Raw genomic sequence first — 18,645 nt, forward strand, 5'->3', positions numbered from 1 at the left:
TGGGACGGGTGAAGGCATTTTTACATGCAAAGCGCCTCAGGTGTTTGGCAAAGGACCCTTTTATTTGGTGGTTTCAGGTGATGTAAAAAAATCATGACCGTGGAGTTAAAAGTATAATTAGCCTGATCTTATTCAACATTTTCCAGCCTTACCAAATGGACGGTATTAAAACATCACAAGACTCGTGACGACAGACTACATGACCAAATTTACTCATCTGGAGTCAACGGACGGTTTAATGAACGGTTTTCTTTTTTAAGTTGTGCACCAGTTTGGTTCCATGCTGCACCACAGCAGCTATACGCTGGAGCTCATTATCAAAACATATACTGTTCAAGTTGCACAGATCCTCTAAAACCTCACAAAAGAAATAAAAGTGTGTTTGCAGTGGATGCCTGCGTAGCAATTCGGAGGATTTTAGAAATGTAAAAAATAAACATATATATATATATATTTTAATCCCCTCCACAATTGTTTGGATATCCTTAAAGTATGGACAAAAAAAATAAACAAACCAAAAAAACAAAACAAAAAACACCTAGTTTTTCAACTCTTCTTCCCAAACAAAAACACTAATGGCTGCCTGTTCTTGATAACCGGATATTGTAAATACTTTTCATACACTGCAAACCCAAAACTGTTCACATAATTTGAGATCAGTGTGGTATGGAAAAAAAAAACAACCACATTCAAATTGAACCAACTTTGAGGCCAATACCGCCATCGTGTGGCGTCTAAATATATCACACAGGCAAATTATATGTCCAACTCAATTTTATTTGCAAACATTTTACAATCAATCAATGAAGTTAACCCACGTCCTGTTATCCGGTGATAAATACTACTGTAACCAGATTCACCCAAAAGTGCGCTTAGTTGGTGAAATGGAAAAGTGCTTGAAAAGGAGCTAAAATGTGCCGACAGCCTTCCCTGTACAAGTTACGCTCCAGGCATCTCAACATAAACGCTTTCCAAAAGAAAAGAAAAAAATCCCCCATCACAGACAATCAGCGACACAGGAGTGCAAGCGAAACCTGCCAACTGAAAATGATTAAAAGTAGTTAATCCTAACGTTATTTCAATATTAAATGGCAATACATTTATGTGGCTATTCAGGAGAAAAGGCAGACAGAAAATAAGAGAACAAGATCCAAATTATTATTATTATTTTTTTTTTAAAAAAGCCATTGAGAAAGCTCATTGCCAATAGGCCACAAGGACAGGGTGATGACAGTATTTCACGCCGCACCCTGTGGTCATCGGTTTTCCCAGAGATTAGGGGAGGACAGCCCTGGCCTGGCTCTCCGAACGACTCGCGGTCCCGAGATTTTCATTATAGCAATCTTCTGCGACGTCGTTTGAGGCGGCAGCTCCTTCTTCAATCTCATGCAATGCGTCCTGGTCACACGGAGGGGCCCGAGACGGCTGAAAGTATTTAGGAACACAACCGATATTATGAGAACATATATGTATTAGACATTTAGAATAAGAACCGGAGATAAGTTGGGGATGAAGTGAAGCGTCGAAGTGGACGCCATTTAAGAACCTGAGCATGTGCAAAGCGTCAGGCAGAAAATGAAGTGCCAATTGTGTGAACTTCCAAGGGGAGCGGAAGTGCTACGGGGGGGAAATTGAGGTGCCGTGTGTCACGGAGAATAGAGGGAAAAGGTCATTCCATCATACGGACTCCATACTCACACTTGAGTCGGAAATAGCAGGACTCGCAGTAGGGTCTCCCATTTCTGATTCGGACCTGCACTCCCGCCCCTCTTCCTCCGAGATGTTGGCAGCAAGCCACACACTACAGGGGAGAGGAGGTGAAACTAGGATGAGAGGACGCGTTGGAGAGGTTTCGCCAACTCGGTGACGCGGAACGCGGGTCGCCGAGTTTTAATCGGCTCGCCGCATCCTTCATTAAAGCCCAGCTCTCGTGTCGTAGGGGCACTTGTATTCCACGAGCTGCGTTCAGTCTGCGTCATTAATGTATGCAGACGAGAACAAATACTGTATTTAAATCCACTTAGGCTGTGCAAACGCCCCCGAGTCGACCCAGTGTGCGGCAGCTCTGCAAGTGAGATGTTCACAGTGAACATCTGAAGGCAAAGCACAGCATAGCGTCAGCTTCCACCACCACACCACGGCTGTAGACGAGGCTGGGAGGCTAGACGTGTCTACCGAGCCTCACGAGAGGAGAGAAAGAGGGGTGAAATGCGAATAGGGCTGTCACACTCGCAACTACTTCGGTAATCGAGTAATCTGTCGGTTATTCCGGTGATTAAATGATGCTGTTTGCCAAGTATTTAGACTGCATGGCCATTTTGTTACCACTCCATTATTTACTCTGGATCGCTGGACAAAATTTGAATAGTGGGCCAAGCGAGTGGAAAAAAAAAAAGAAGTGGTAAATAGTGATTCAGGGGTCTGGGGCCACACTAGGACGTTTTCTGTTGGGGTGTTGCGGTAAGAACGTTCCAAGTTTTGAAATGCTTGCAGACCACTGCACTCTCTTTCCATTTTAGTTGAAAACGGTCCAAAACTTGACATTTTCTTTCCACGTTTGGCTCCCGCCTCTTCTTCTTGTCCATCTTTGCTTTCCCCCCGTTTTCTTGACTCAAATGATCCGCTGTGTGTCATCTACAGCAACGGTCATCGGAGCGCTTCCCTGCACTACACGGTGGTTCTGCAGGCCCAAACCAGTTCAGACACGCATGAAGATATGAAACAAAGCTTGGAGATAGTTGATTTTGACCCTGCGGCCAAAGAATACTGCATGGAAATTAAATTCAAGTCTAACTCAATGATCCCTGTGGCCTGGCAGCCTGTCCAGGGTGTCTCCTCGCCTGCCGCCCAATGACTGCTGGGATAGGCTCCAGCATCCCCGCGACCCTGAGAGCAGGATGAGCGGTTCGGCTGATGGAAATTAAAGAAAGAAATTAATCTTTATTTAGAATTCAGTGATAATGGAGAGGTTTCACCTCCCATTCTGTGGGATACTCTGGAGGCCGTCTCAAGGAATAAAACAGAGGAATTACAAAACTAGCGGAAGGAACTAGAAAAAAAAAAAAGACAGTTTGGCACAGGATACATTAGAGGAAATTAGAAAAATTAGGAGCGAAATTAATAGTTTGGCTACACAGGAAATCAGGAAAAATCTAATGTTTTTGAAACAGAGACATTATGAAAGTGGATCTAAATCTATGAAAGTACTGGTGTGGAAACTAAAGAGGATTTAAAAAATGTTTTTTATATCAAAATAAGTTACTCGATTACTCGCGACAGCCCTAAATGCAAGGAAGGCGAGAATCCCAGCGGTGCTGCACTCTTTGCGGTGAGCTACGCCCCCTACTGAAGCATGCGCCAGTGAAGCTTGGTGAGGTTAAAGATGTTATGGCATTCACTGTGGCCGGTGACGAAACTCTTGCAGACCAGGCTAACCCTACCACGGCCTCTCACCTGGAAGCAGGCCAGGTGGAAGTTGAGGCCAAGGGCCTCGATGACCATGGCCGCCCCCCTACCCAGGACATGCTCACACACACAGCACGTCCTTCTTCCACTCACCAACCTGGGGCAGCACATGTTATAATGGGAGACCAAAACTTGTAAAATTTGCACAAATTTCCTCTCTCTCTCTCTCAAAACACACACAAGAAAATGGAGGAAGTGTAAACGGCAATGCACACAAACCCTAACTGATTCATATACAGTGGGAGTGTAAGAAAATATCAATATAATTGGGTATTGCAATACTATCTTTCACAATATTGTATTCATTTTCAAAGACTGCATCAATTCTTAAAATTGCTCGTGTTGTTTACATCTCTGACCACTAGGTGGCAGAAGCAGTATGATAACAGGGCGGCACAGAACCACCACAGGTTCCGACTTGATGAGTTTTTCTAAAAAATATATTAAATCGTATCATCAAACTCTTGCAAATCTACAGTACCTGCCGGACTGCTGAGGGCCGGGCAGTGACTGGCCAGGCAGCTTGTCTCCAGGGGCGAAGTAACCGGGAAAGGTGCTGGAGGAGTCCATGGACCAAGATGCTGGCTTCTGGGATAAACCTGCCCCACCCACACTGTATCGGGGAGAAATGCTCCTACCAGGGCCAGAGTAGCCAGCGGCAGCTGAATGGGGGCGGTAATAACTGGCCATAGAGGAGGAAGTGGCGGAGACAGGGGACTGACGCCATGAAGTGTAGAGGTTGTCGAGAGACTCGTACCTGGGAAGAGGCCAAAGTGCAGAAAACGGTTGTATAACAGTTTCTCTTTAAATCAGTGCTAGCCTTACTAAGAGATAACAAGAAAGGCGATCAATAGGTTTCATACCTGTACACACAGAACGGCCCCACTACCCAAACTGCACCAACCACTGACTCTAAATTCGTACAGTCACTTGTCCTTTACTAGAGCCAGGGCTTCAACCCCAACCCATTAACCCCAACCCTGTCCATTGGCATACATGCATATTCACATGAACCTGTCCCACAGCTTCAGTCTGTTTTTCCTCTACACGTACACACACAAGTTTATTCTCATATTAGCTACACACTTCTTGCATTTATTCCCAACTTTCAGACGGCAAACTCGTTCACTGTAGATTTTTTTTGGATCCCCCCCCCCTTTTCTCCCCAATTGTATTTGGCCAATTACCCCACTCTTCCGAGCCGTCCCGGTCGCTGCTCCACCCCCTCTGCCGATCCGGGGGGGGCTGCAGACTACCACATGCCTCCTCCCATACATGTGGAGTCGCCAGCCGCTTCTTTTCACCTGACAGTGAGGAGTTTCACCAGGGGGAGGTTGCACGTGGGAGGATCACGCTATTCCCCCCAGTTCCCCTTCCCCACCCAACAGGCACCCTGACCGACCAGAGGAGGAGCTAGTGCAGCAACCAGGACACATACCCACATCCGGCTTCCCACCCGCAGACATGGCCAATTGTGTCTGTAGGGACGCCCGACCAAGCCGGAGGTAACACGGGGATTCAAACCGCCGATCCCCGTGTTGGTAGGCAACGGAATAGACCGCCACACCACCCGTTCATTGTAGAACTTTGTCCAGTTGTAAAAACAAGATCCACCTTCTCATGGGGACCCCCATGTAGATGGGCTCTTTGTAAACGCTGGTACTGCGCTGGCGTATCCAACTGTTGTCTTTCAGAAGCTGCGTTCTCTTCTTCATCTCCTCCAGAATTTGCTGCCTTTCTTGCTCCGCTTTAGAGACACTCGGCCCCGTCTTTGTGCTGCGATCACCTGGACCGATCACACCACAGGGTTAGGCTTTCTCGTGTGACTAAGGCAGGAAATAAAGAGCGACAAAGAGACTTAACTAACCTGTAGTGTGTTTGTGGAGGCCAGACAGTGCTGGAGTTGACCTCGACTTCTTCCTGTTGGGGAAGGACACCGTTTACATTCTACAGGAACAACTGGAAAAGCGGGATTACAAGCAACTTGTGCTGCATATACAAACAGGATTTGCTAGCTAAACTAGAAGTGGCTAAGGCAATACGCCATCACATTTGGCCTGTCAGGATGAGTTATAGCTCTCTGAAAGATACAGACATAAACGCTCCTAAGATGCCAAAATTAACATTTTAACTACTTTAATACCATTTTTCAAACAATTTAAAATGGCCGCTGTCCAACGCCTGTAAATATTGCAACGCGTCGGTGGTAGTCATGGTGCGTCAGTAACGGCGTCTGTAACCAGACATGTCGGCAGTAATCAAAAATAATATGTAGACTATTTCTCTGCACTGGAGGACGCTAGTGTGCTTCTAGGACAAAGCGATGAACTTCATGAAGGAAATGATGCAACCAAACCACATCATAAATAGTGACATGACGCGCATGATCACACGCAAATTACGAGCCATCCATTTTATCGGTCATGGCCGTCTTACAAAAATCATACCTTTTTTTGTGTGCAATTGATCTAAAACTAATTTTAATGCAAATATATGCAATTTTAGGAGCATTTAGGGAGCAGCAGGTCTGTACCCCCCCCCATAAAATTATTAAACTTTGAAAATCCAAAACCGTTAAAATGATGGACTTGGTTGTTCTAGTGCTAAATATAATCAGTAGGTTCCCTAGACCATCACAGAGAGCAAACCAGTAGGATCTCTACACCCATCTATGGCCCACACAGGTCAAGACATGACAGCAGCCCCACATACTGCCAGTTTGGAAAAAAAAAAGGACACTGAACTAAGCTTTTACTGACCTGTCTGCAGGAGAAAGCTGGGCAAAACCACTGGAGCCTCTAGCCCTGAAGCAAAGCATCAGCAGCAAAAAAAGACCCGAAAGAAAAGAGCAGTAACAGCAGCAAGGTCAGTAACCCCCGTCCGTACGTGCAGCCACAACACAGCAAGTTAGAAAAAACCAAAAGTATAAAGTGCCACATATTTGCTTTGCAGAAGTTTCCCAAATCCAGCTTTACATGAAGAATTGCTGTATGTTAGCTGTAATACTGATTTGTGCCACTGTCCAGCTAATACGAATCGCTCACTGGTGAACAGTATTACTATATTGGTATTACCTGCACGTGAAAAAGGATATGGACCCTAGACTAAATGTCTGCTTTATAATATCAATCTCCAACCATTTGATATTGATCATCTGAGGTGCACTTAAAACCACATGCAGTCTAGGCTTTGATATGATTACTATGTAGCAAATGTACTACTACTAGTACTACTACTTCATGATTACTATGTTACCAAATGTACTACTACTTCAGATAGTGCTGCTCTTATACATAGTGTAGTGCTTTATGATGCCTCCTGGTGATATGAATTGTGTTCTCTTGTCAGTTGCTTTGTGTGTGCTAAATGAGTAAATGTAAATTGTGATGTGCTGCATGCATCATGGTTGCAATAAGCATAGCTGACATAAAGCGACTGCAAAATGTGACGTCAAAAGTAGTTCAGTCAAAGGTTGACTTACCAGTACTGTTCTGCCACCTTGTCACTTTTCTCATTCTGCGCCCCCTGCTCGTCCCTCTGTAGTTTTGACTCCTCTTCCCCGTTGGCGCTCCATTTAGTGTGTCCATTCTGACTCATCAGTCGGTTCGCAGGGGGCGGGTTGCTGGTCGTGTTCCTAATGCCGCCAGTTACCTTATAGGAGCTCTGCTGCAAATACTTACAGTAATTAGATCTGAAAATGGCAATGCTGTAGAGCACTGGCTCAAAGACACATGGGCCCCTAGGGGTCCTCAAGCGGTTCATAGTGAAATTCGTAGTTTCATTCCAACTCATTTAACTACTGGAATTAGCCTGTTGGCTTCTCCCTCGTCTGTGTGCTTAAAAATAAATTGATTTTGCATTAAATGAAAACTAATAGCGTTTCCAAAGACCAATGAGTCAATGTTGTGCGATGGAATGACAGCACGTAAGCCTGAACCATGTCTTCCGTTACGATCCACCATATATGTGGTTTGGAGGTCACGCCACCTCGGGCAGAAATCACTCACGAGCGTATGAATGTGTTCTCTTGCAGCGTGGATCAAGGTTCAACCAATCATAAAACCTTACCTCTGCTTTTCTGTCCACCTCTCTTGTTGCATCGTGCTGTGCTCTCCGCCACTCTGCCTCAAGCCGCTCTTGGTCTCGCTGACATTGCTCCTGAGAGAGACAGACAGGGAAAGTCAAGTCAATTTTATTTGTATGGCCCAAAATCACAAATTTGCCTCAGAGGGCTTTACAGCAACACAACATCCTGTCCTTAGACCCGATCCTTGGATAAGGAACAACTCCCTAAAAAAACACTCAACAGGGAGAAAAATAGGAAGAAACCTCAGGGACAGCAACAGAGGAAGGATCTCTCTCCCAAGAGGGACAGATGTGCAATGGATGTTGTGTGTAAAGAGTAAAACAATTTACAGAATACAACACTGAAAGAGGATAACAGAATTCTAAGATATATGAAGAATATGAGGAGGAGGATGCCAAGCAGTGTCCAGATGATGCTCAGGACCTGAGCCACACGACCACATCACCATGAGACAAGAGACAAGCAAAGACACAAGTCACACCGGAGAGAGAGAAGGATATAACACTGAAACAGGATAACAAAATTATGTGGATTTATAAGATGTATGAAGAATGTGATGGCGGATGGCAAACAGCATCCAGGTGGTGACCACCATCACCATGGGGACCTGGGAAGAGGACAGACTACACATGCACACAGGGGAGACTCACATCACACCATTCACATACATGGGAGAAGAGACAGGAAAAGACATTGTTCAGCGAGAGAGAAAGACATATGAGAGAAAAAGAGAACAGCTGCAATAGTCAATCTGTACTCACCATTCAGTACAGGTCATGAAGTATTCAATTTAAAAGGCAACTAATTGTAGCTTAAGGCAAAAAGATGAGTTTTAAGTTTGGATTTAAAGGACTCAGACTCTGATACTCTGATGGCAGCAGGCAGGTTATTTCACAAGAATGGGGCCCGATAGGTAAAGGCCCTGCCACCAGCTGACTTCTTTTTAACTTTGGGTACACACAGGAGCCCTGTCTTTTGAGAATGAAGAGCTCGAGATAGCATGTAAGGTTTAAGGAGATCAGACAGGTAAGACGGGGCAAGCCCATTTAGGATTTTCTAAGTCAGCAGAAGCACCGTTAAGTCTGATCTAACATGGATAGGAAGCCAATGAAGGGAGGCAAGAATTGCTGTAATATGGCCAAATTTTCTAGTTTTAGTTAGGATTCTAGCTGCAGCATTTTGAACCATCTGAAGACTTTTAGTACTAGCATGTGGCAGACCTCAAAACAGAACATTACAGTAATCAAGTCTGGATGAAACAAATGCATGTATTAGATTCTCTGCATCAGACATGGACAGGAAAGACCAAATTTTAGCTCTGTTACGTAAGTGAAAAAAGGCAGTCTTGGTGATTTCTTTGTTGTGCTTATCCAAGGACAGGCTGGGATCAAACGTAACACCAAGATGTTTGGCTGCCATACTTTGTGAAATCATATTGTCGATTGTTATTTTCACTTGATCAAACTGGTGTCTGTCTAGCAGGGCCAACAACCAGCATCTCATTTTTATCTGAATTTAAAAGCAGGAAATGTAGTGGCATCCAATTTTTCACAGCAGCCAAGCAGACCTCTAAATTAGTTATTTGAGTATGAGCATCAGCCCTTATAGGCACATACAGCTGAGTATCATTCTTATAACAATGCAGATTTATTCCATGACTGCATATAATTTGGCCAAGAGGTGAAATGTAAAGAGAAAAGTAGAGGGCAAAGAACCGAGCCCTGAGGTATGCCATATTTAATGTCAGAGGATTTCGATGTAATATTATTAATGCAGACACAACTGTGTTCTTCTCATTGCACATTTCACCACCACCAGTGGTAGGAATGATTATCAGATTATTGTGATTCACAAATTTAGGAGAGGAGAGCTTGGAAGCAATACCGCAGGGAGGGAGATGGTCTCAATGTTATTGACCAAGCTGTCAGTCTGATTATCTATACTATGAGGAATTCCCTGACTAGATATATTAACTAAACTAGTTGACTCCACAGCCACACTAGGTTTAAACCTAGAAGGCTCTCTAATCACCTGAAACCTGCTGAATGATAGGTCCCTAGTGTCAAACTAAACGCAGACAGTATATTGCTAGACAAAAGAACGACACCGTCCCCAATAGGGTGAATGCCATCCCAGATAGGACTGTTATCAACAAAGCCGAATCCCTGCTCATTACAGTAATGAGCCAGCCAACGGTTCATTCAGGTAAGCCTCTTGTACATGTCATCATTACCCCTCACGGGTAAGGGGCCAGAGACAACTAATCGATGCCAACATCTTTCCGGGCCAACTAAAGCATCCTGACTAGGCTAACTTTAAAAAAAAAATTTTTTTTTTATCTCCGATTGCTCCATCCTAGCATTTTGGGTGCTGACATGATTTACAATGTTGCTGAAAAGGAGTGGTGCTATGTGCCTGGGTTTCCCAATTCTTCCTCCGTGATTCCAGCACCCTAAGATTATACTCTATGTCAGAGACTCTTGCCCTGGGTAAACAGTGAACCAAGGCTGACGAAGCTAATCTGATAATGGAGTAGTGGAGTCTCCTATCATTAGCGTGCGTTGCTTTACTCTGTCGACAGGAGCGAGAGAGGGATGCTGGCTGGTAGACTACCAACAGGGCTGGTGAGTGGCGAAAACCAGTTTGCAGTTGGGAGGTGACTGCAGACCAGGCCACACGACCGGTGGCTTGCTCTTGTGAACCTTCCCACGCCAGCCAACAGAGACAAACTCTGCTGCATCTGCCAATGAGGCTGAGCTAATGCTAACAATAGCAGGTCTGCTTTCAGGCCTGGGGCTAAGACTATCTGGAGTGCCCGTCATGTCTAACATAATCCTAGCTTAAAGAAGCTGCTCCAACTGACAGACATGTCTCTCTAGTAGAGACAACCTACCAAACTGCTGAACAGTCACCACACACCATAATTTTAATGAGGCTGCTTTGACTGCAAATGCAATAAAGCTAACTGCTAAGCTAGGCTAAACTCAAAGCTAGTAAACAGAGTAGAAATGAAAGGCTTCCCACTAACGAGACTTGTTTGAGAATGAAAACTGGCAAATCTAGCGATAAGTGAACTAAAAGAAAATAGTGAAATCAGTAGCACAAATGAGTTTAGAGCAGAATATAGAGGAGAAGCGGGTATGAGAATAAATAGCTGTTATTGATCTCACGAAGCCAAATCTTATGAAGGCAGAAGCAGAAAAAAACAGGACGGAAGATTAGCAATGGGATAAAACAACGAAAAATGTTATGGATGGGTTGAAATATCACCGTCACCTGCATATTATCTGGCCAGATTTTGTTTAACAGTCTGTAATGATGTGTAAGGTCTGATGTAGCCTTCACTTTTATGCTGTTTTTAAACTGTAATGCAGAAAACTATGACCATGGATAAACAGTATTTGGCCTCAAAATGGATTTTCTGAGTGATCTTGACCTGTAGGAGGCGCTCCTGCTCCTCTTGCCACCTCTCCTGGCGCCTGCGCTCCTCTTCATGGTCCCACGACCAGCTGGATGAGGACTGGCTGAGGGATGGCACCTGAAGCTGGTCGCACACAAATGAAGATGCAAATGATACAAAACAGAGCCACACAGACAAGCATGCCCTGATTTACCCAGTAGTGATGTGTTACTTACATCAGATATGGCTGACTCTGAACCACCTAGAGAAGAAAACAAAAACAGTCAAAGAAAAAAAAGTCCAAACTACATGCTCAGTAAAATCATGTTAGTCATTTATACACCAAAGGACACTGCAAAGCCAACCCTCAATGAGCAACAGTTGATGTGAATAGCAAGCTTGCATCAGTGGAGCATGCCTTATCAGGTAAAATAAAATTGCAATACCATGCTAGGCAACATGCATACACAAGGCTGCTTGGTTAAGGTGCTGGTGATGCCCCAAAGCAAGGAGCAGCTTCAAAACTGTAGAAGCTAAATTGTATTGTGCTGCTTAATCATACACCCCAACATTTTCTGTGTAACTGCACACAATGCAAACATTTACCACATAGGTAAACCCATGCGCTGAACCCTGCAGAGCCTGAGGAGAAAGGTGTATTTTCAGAAAACACATCTGATTCATGGCCAACCTGAAAGGTCTTCATTACCATCCCACCTTCACCATATATGGCAGTGGGAGAAAACTCAATTATCCAAATGAATTACCGAGTCAAGACAGCAACCCGTTTACAGAGACAACCCCTTACATGACGGGGACCATCTGCTGTGTGCAAAATTCCATATTAATCCACACAATTAAACCATGTTCCATGCTAGGCAGCCTCGGTTCTGTGCTCTGGAGTACTTTTTCCTGTTTTTGTTTATTTGTTTAGTTTCCAGCTCTCACTCTCTGATCACATTCAGGAGGGAAGAACCTCTGACTAGCCACTGGTCAAACCTTTTTGCCATTTTTCATTGAACCAGAAAGTTTTACCGAGCTTTTAGTTGGGGGAGCAGAAGCTCTGCAGGGGCCGATAACGGGGGAAGTGAGCAGGAGCGCTCGTTAAACTGCGACAGTGGGGATTTCGAACTGCGCTCCAGTCAATCCACTCTGCTCCTCAACAGATCAAACACAGATTTTTCCAGATCTGTTGTTCCTCATGGACACCTGGCTTGGCGAGCACATACCGGACCACACACTTCATCTGCTGGGCTTTCAACTCATCCAAGTGGAGCATGAAATGTAGCTAACGGGGAAAAAACAGGGAAGCGTTATCTGCTTCAACATGAAGGAAGGTTGGTGTAGCGATGTCAGTGTTGAAGATATCATGCAGCCCTCACACTTAAGAGACCATTTTCATTGACTGTAAACCATTTTATTCACCGCGGGAGTTTTCCTCCTTTATTCTGGTTGGTGCTTATTGTTACAACACCTTGCTGACCAGATACTAAACATGGAGCACAAATATTCAGACCATCTCTTCATTATCTTTGGGGATTTTAACAGAGCAAACCTCAGCCAAAATACAGACGGTACATTAAGTGTCCCACCAAGGACAAAAACACACTGGATTGTTGCTACACAATATTAAAGGATGCCTATCACTCTGTCCCCTGTGCATTTTTGAGACTCTCTCATCATTGCTTGGTTCATCTTTTAACCTACAGGCAGAAAATAAAATTTGTAGAGCCTGTGATTAAAACTGTGAAGAGATGGACCAATAAGTCAAACTGGAGCTTCAGGCCTGCCTCGACTGCACTGATGGGAGTGTTTTTGAGGCTGCATCTACAGACCTAGACGAACTTACTGACACCGACATCTTACATCAGCTTCTGTGAGGATCTGTGAGCCCACCAAAACCTTCTGTACCTTCAGTAATAAGCCCTGATTCACACCAAAACTCAAGCAGCTTCATCAGGCCAAGGAGGAGGCCCTGCGTGGAGACAGGATCTGTACGATCAGGTCGGGAACACACTGACAAAGGAGATCAGAGTAGTCAAAAGGGGCTACACTCACGATCCTGCGTCTGTGTGGCGAGGCCTGCAGGACATCACCAACTGCAGGAACCCCCCTGTAGCTAACTCAACCACGTGCACGGTTGATTTAGATGGGGCAGCGACAGTGCCCGTTATTTTCGGGTACAAGTATTGCAGGTAAACGAGATGTCGATTGTATTTTGCAAATCAGCAAATAATCAACTGCTGATCTCCGCACAGGAGAACTGGACGAGCCGAAAATAACTTGCTTTATTCACCTTGCCTCCATGTTTGTTTAACTGACGTCATGAGGGGCATCGTATGTGGGAGTGCCAAAGTAGGATTAATCACAGTCAGAGCTGGAACTCACCTCAGAACCTACAATAAAACATTTCCCATGGCTGTACTATGTTTTCTTACCGTCTCATTGCTTTGAATGAAAGTCATTAACCTACATTTCTTTTATATCATGAAAACCGCGATGGTTAAACACATCTACTACTGCTACTTTCGGCTGCTCCCGTTAGGGGGCGCCACAGCGGATCATCCGTTTCCATGTCTTCCTGTCCTCTGCATCTTCCTCTGTCACACCAGCCACCTGCATGTCCTCCCTCACCACATCCATAAACCTCCTCTTTGGCCTTCCTCTTCTCCTCTTCCCTGGCAGCTCCATATTCAGCATCCTTCTGCCAATATACCCAGCATCTCTCCTCCACACATGTCCAAGCCATCTCAACCTTGCCTCTCTTGCTTTGTCTCCAAACCGTCCAACCTGAGCGGTCCCTCTAATATACTCGTTCCTAATCCTGTCCTTCTTCGTCACTCCCAGTGAAAATCTTAGCATCTTCAGCTCCGCCTCCTGTCGTTTCATCAGTGCCACTGTCTCCAAACCATATAACATAGCTGGTCTCACTACCATCTTGGTTAAACACATCAGAAGTCTTTTAATAAAGGCCCCTTCTCCCGATAGGCGAAAAAAGGGGTGGTTTGTCACCAAGTCTGAGCACCGGAGAAGGGGAGATATACGTCTGGTGGAGATCTGCACTCTACTGAGTGCACTCTTATAGTTGTTTTTATGACAGATGGTGTGTGCATGTGCAATCTGGTTGCTGAGTGACAGAGGAAGATCTGACGGTGATGCTGCGATAGCTTCTATAGTGCAGAGTGGTGTGGTTGTGGTTGTTGAAGATAAGCTGTCTTGTTGGTGTTGATCCAGTACTGCATCAAGTGTGTAATAGCGTATTTTGTATGTGGCTGTGTTGGCATCCTTATGAGAAATGTGTGTGTGTGTGTGTGTGTGTGCCAGGGGAGGGGGGGGGGGGTTGCAGTTCGTTACTGAAGGCCCTGACTGAAACCCCATGGTATTCCACTGCAAATCATATATTTATTCTAGCCTAAAATATAACTATGCAATACATTCCACTCACTAACCGTTTATCTGAACAGGCTGTATACTGTACATTAAAAAAATCCACATACTATATGTATACAATATCTTTTTTTTTTATTTATCCCCCCCCCCACCCCACCCCACTGTATCTGGCCAATTATCCCACTCTTCCAAGCCGTCCTGGTAGCTGCTTCACCCTTCTGCCGATCCAGGGAGGGCATACCTCCTCCGATACATGTGGAGTCGCCAGCCGCTTCTTTTCACCTGACTGTGAAGAGTTTCACCAGGAGGATGTAGCACGTTGGAAGATCACGCTATCCCCCCCAGTTCCCCCTCCCCCCTGAACAGGCGCCCGACTGACTAGAGGAGGCGCTAGTGCAGCGACCAGGACACATACCCACATCCGGTTTCCTACCCGGAGACACGGCCAATTGTGTCTATAAGGACACCCGACCAAGCCGGAGGCAACACGGGGATTCGAACCGGCGACCCCCACGTTGGTAGCTAATAGAATAGACCACTAGGCTACCTGGACTTCCCATGTCTTTCTTCTTCTTTTTTTTTTTTTAAACAGCTCATATTTATCTCAGCACTCCTTGCACTCTCTGCTCCTTTGCACTATTTGCATCCTGTGGTCATTCCTTGTATATATTCCTTAAGATTGCTGTGTTGTTATTCTGTGTCAGTGCACTGAGCGCCACTAAACTGGAGTCAAATTGCTTGGATGTGCAAACATACTTTGCTAATAAAGACGATCCTGATTAATCACAGCTATTACTAATCATGGCTGTAGAGAATAGCTTGGAGATGCACTAAAGAGTACTGGCACCAAAAGCACTGCAGCACCCGAAAACCAAGTTATCAGAGATCTTTCCAGATCCGAGGGCTCATTTTGTAGCGTTTCATGTTATAGTGCAGCGGTGGCTAACCGTGTGCCACGGAGAGCCATGTGTATGCAGGTTTTCATTCCAACCCTACTCCACACCAGGGGCCTCATGTGTCAATCGTTGCTATGGGCAAATTTGTGCGTACACTCATATCGAAGTTTTTAGCCCTCCAGATTGTCTGACGGGTGGAAGCAAAGCATGATGGTTAATTGTAATTCCTTCCTCCTAACACGTATTGTCTACCTCTTGCAAAAAAGCAATCACCCAGGCCTGCAAAGACATCAGTGTTAGCCAATCGGTGTCTAAATTCAGGGGTTACCCAGGTTCTACACTGGTCTCTGAGACAAACTTCAGGGCTAAAAACTCCCATGTGCGTGTACGCACAAATTTGCCCATAGTAACGATTGATACATGAGGCCCATGGTGATTTCACTGATACATTCTTCCTCTTTGGTTGAAGGGTTGCTAATCAGTGAAATCACCTGGTGTGGAGTCCGGCTGGAATGAAAACCTGCATACACGTGGCTCTCCACGGCACATGGTTAGCCACCCGTTATAGCGGTTTCTCATTTTGAGCCGACACTGTTTTAGTCAGCAGGTGAGAAGCAGGGGAATGGACTACTACTGAATGTACTTATTGTGATAAAGTCATGATTAAAAAAGATTAAGTAAAACTTCAAGATTATCAGTGATCCATCCATCCATCCATTATCCGAACCGCTTATCCTGCCCTCAGGGTCGCGGGGATGCTGGAGCCTATCCAAGCAGTCACTGGGCGGCAGGCGGGGAGACACTCTGGACAGGCCACCAGTCCATCACAGGGCCAACACACTCACACATAGAGACAATTTAGTATGGCCGATTCACCCGACCTACATGTCTTTGGACTGTGGGAGGAAACCGGAGCACCCGGAGGAAACCCACACAGACACGGGGAGAACATGCAAACTCCACATGACCCTCAAGGTTGGACTACCCCGGGGCTCGAACCCAGGACTTTCTTGCTGTGAGGCCACCATGCTGACCATTGTGCCACCGTGCCGCCGATTATCAGTGATAAAAAGTAAAAATGGGGGGGGGGGGGCTAATGGTGCGCATGTTGACAAATTCAGAACACCTTGCCTGCTTCTTACTGGCAACAACTAAGCCTGACTGGCATCATGATGGTTTATGATTAATATCAACTGGATCATTGAGGGGAGTGATTCTGACTCATTGCTGGCAATGTCAGCTCTGTCATGACATGGTCGGTATCCGGCATGCCATTCAAGTAGTCTTTTAACCTGAGGTGAAGACCGTTTTATTATCTGGATTGCTCAATTAGATTGACAATTTATCTAGTTTTTCATTAAAAAACACAGCCCTCAGGCTGGTATTAGTGTCACAGTTCTTGAAACCAAGCGATAACTCGAGTGCATTTTGTCTCGCCCCAACTTTTCCTGCTGCACTTCATCTTCTATCTAAAGCGCCTTTTCAACCGCGCTTCATCAATAAACTCTTTCTGAGGTGTGATGTAGAGCCGCTCAGATTTCCTGTTCCCACCAAGTCCAAGCACTGACCACCAAAAGCTTATGCAGGGTGAAAAGGTTCAACCTGGACTTTTACCTTTCTCTTTGAAAAAATCTGCTCTTCTTTCCCGATTTGTCACAACAATATGTTCATATTCTACACAAAGAGGGAGGGATTTAGAGGTAAATAATGGAAAACATAAGGTGTGCCACGACAGGAGTTATTCTACATCAAAAAGGGCTCTGTTCAGTTTCTAACTTGCGCCATTTGTGTCAATACCTTTGCTGCTGGTGGTGCTGGGGTTGTTACCCGACTCTCCATTAACGCCTGTACCTCCTGTACCCTGGAAAAACAAAACACACAAAGTCTCGTCTAATCCACATCAGCAGTACTAATGAACCCCCCCCCCCTCCCCAATTGTACTTGGCCAATTACCCTATTTTCCGAGCCGTCCCGGTTGCTGCTCCACCCCCTCTGCCGATCCGGGGAGGGCTGCAGACTACCACATGCCTCCTCCGATACATGTGGAGTCGCCAGCCGCTTCTTTTCACCTGACAGTGAGGAGTTTCACCAGGGGGACGTAGTGCGTGGGAGGATCAAGCTGTTCCCCCGACTGACCGACCAGAGGGGGCGCTACTGCAGCGACCAGGACACATACTCACATCCAGCTTCCCACCCACAGACACGGCAAAGTGTGTCTGACCAAGATGGAGGTAACATGGGGATTGAACCGGCGATCCCCGTGTTGGTAGGCAACAGAATAGACTGCCCCCCCCCCCCCCCGCAGTACTAATTAAGTTACACAGTGATAGCAAGTGGCTCCAATTACATTTTGAACGAAAGCGAATTGTCGGGTGAACTTACACTGAGCTGGGCAGATTCTGCATCCATGGTTTTTGTACCGGCAGTGCTGTTGGCATGGGGTTCTGGGTGACCTATCAGCATGGGCGCTGCAGCAGTCAGATTGAGGGCCTTCTTGCTCTGGCTCGGCAGGCTAGCATGACCTCCGTCGTTGCTGCTCCAATCTGCTGAATGCAACCAAGCATTAGAAATATGAATGGACTGCATAATGCTTATTTGGCAGCCATGCAACTCTGCTGCCATGGGGTTTTGAATCTGTTACCGCAGCAGTAGGTGTGACTCCAAATCACCTCAGACCGGACGGACTACACATTCAGAACAAGGACACAGTGTCATAGATGTGAAGCGCAACTGTTGTGTGACTGTTGTGAACGGAACAATACGGGATCATTATCTTAAGTGTGTTATTGGCAGCAGGCCTCGTACCGACTGCTCATTTTCAACAGCTAACATTGCATACATCATATCCTGACCGGATGCTTAACGTTGGCATTGTAAAATAGATCCTTTTGCGCCGTTTCAGCAGCTAAAATTGACCTCGTCTGAATCGTGGTTCTACCTAGACGACAATCCAAAGAAGCAAGCCCACATATCAGAAACACTCCAAAACTTAAAAAAAAAAAAAGACATTTGTTTGAACACCTCAAAAGGTGATGGAGCATGTGTTACTTGCATCTTTGTTTGGGGAAATCCACCCTATCTACATCTTTTTTTGGGGGATTTTTACTCCCTTTTTCTCCCCCGATTGTACTTGGTCAATTACCCCACTCTTCCGAGCCGTCCCGGTTGCTGCTCCACCCCCTCTGCCGACCCGGGGAGGGCTGCAGACTACCACCTGCCTCCTCCGATACACGTGGAGTCGCCAGCCGCTTCTTTTCACCTGACAGTGAGGAGTTTCGCCAGGGGGATGTAGCGCATGAGGAGATCACGCTACCCCCCCCCCCGAACAGGTGCCCCGACTGACCAGAGGAGGTGCTGGTGCATCAACCAGGACACATACCCACATCTGGCTTCCCTTCTGCAGACAC

The 18,645-nt window shown here is 45.7% G+C and overlaps 1 protein-coding gene across 1 annotated transcript in view; it reads right to left on the bottom strand.

Moving 5' to 3' along the window:
• Positions 1–1,669: 1,669 nt before the first annotated feature.
• The window catches only part of LOC130111601 (LIM domain only protein 7-like), a 54,523-nt gene continuing 37,547 nt past the window's right edge, over positions 1,670–18,645 (bottom strand). Inside the window, 14 exon segments of the mRNA XM_056278831.1 lie at positions 1,670–1,801; positions 3,454–3,562; positions 3,947–4,222; positions 5,080–5,251; positions 5,333–5,381; positions 6,221–6,269; positions 6,947–7,156; positions 7,534–7,623; positions 11,020–11,096; positions 11,189–11,214; positions 12,864–12,968; positions 16,853–16,912; positions 17,015–17,099; positions 17,621–17,781. Of these exon segments, the coding sequence (XP_056134806.1) occupies positions 1,670–1,801; positions 3,454–3,562; positions 3,947–4,222; positions 5,080–5,251; positions 5,333–5,381; positions 6,221–6,269; positions 6,947–7,156; positions 7,534–7,623; positions 11,020–11,096; positions 11,189–11,214; positions 12,864–12,968; positions 16,853–16,912; positions 17,015–17,099; positions 17,621–17,781 (1,601 nt within the window).

This window comes from Lampris incognitus, chromosome 4, assembly GCF_029633865.1.
Source record: "Lampris incognitus isolate fLamInc1 chromosome 4, fLamInc1.hap2, whole genome shotgun sequence".
Lineage (NCBI taxonomy): Eukaryota > Metazoa > Chordata > Actinopteri > Lampriformes > Lampridae > Lampris > Lampris incognitus.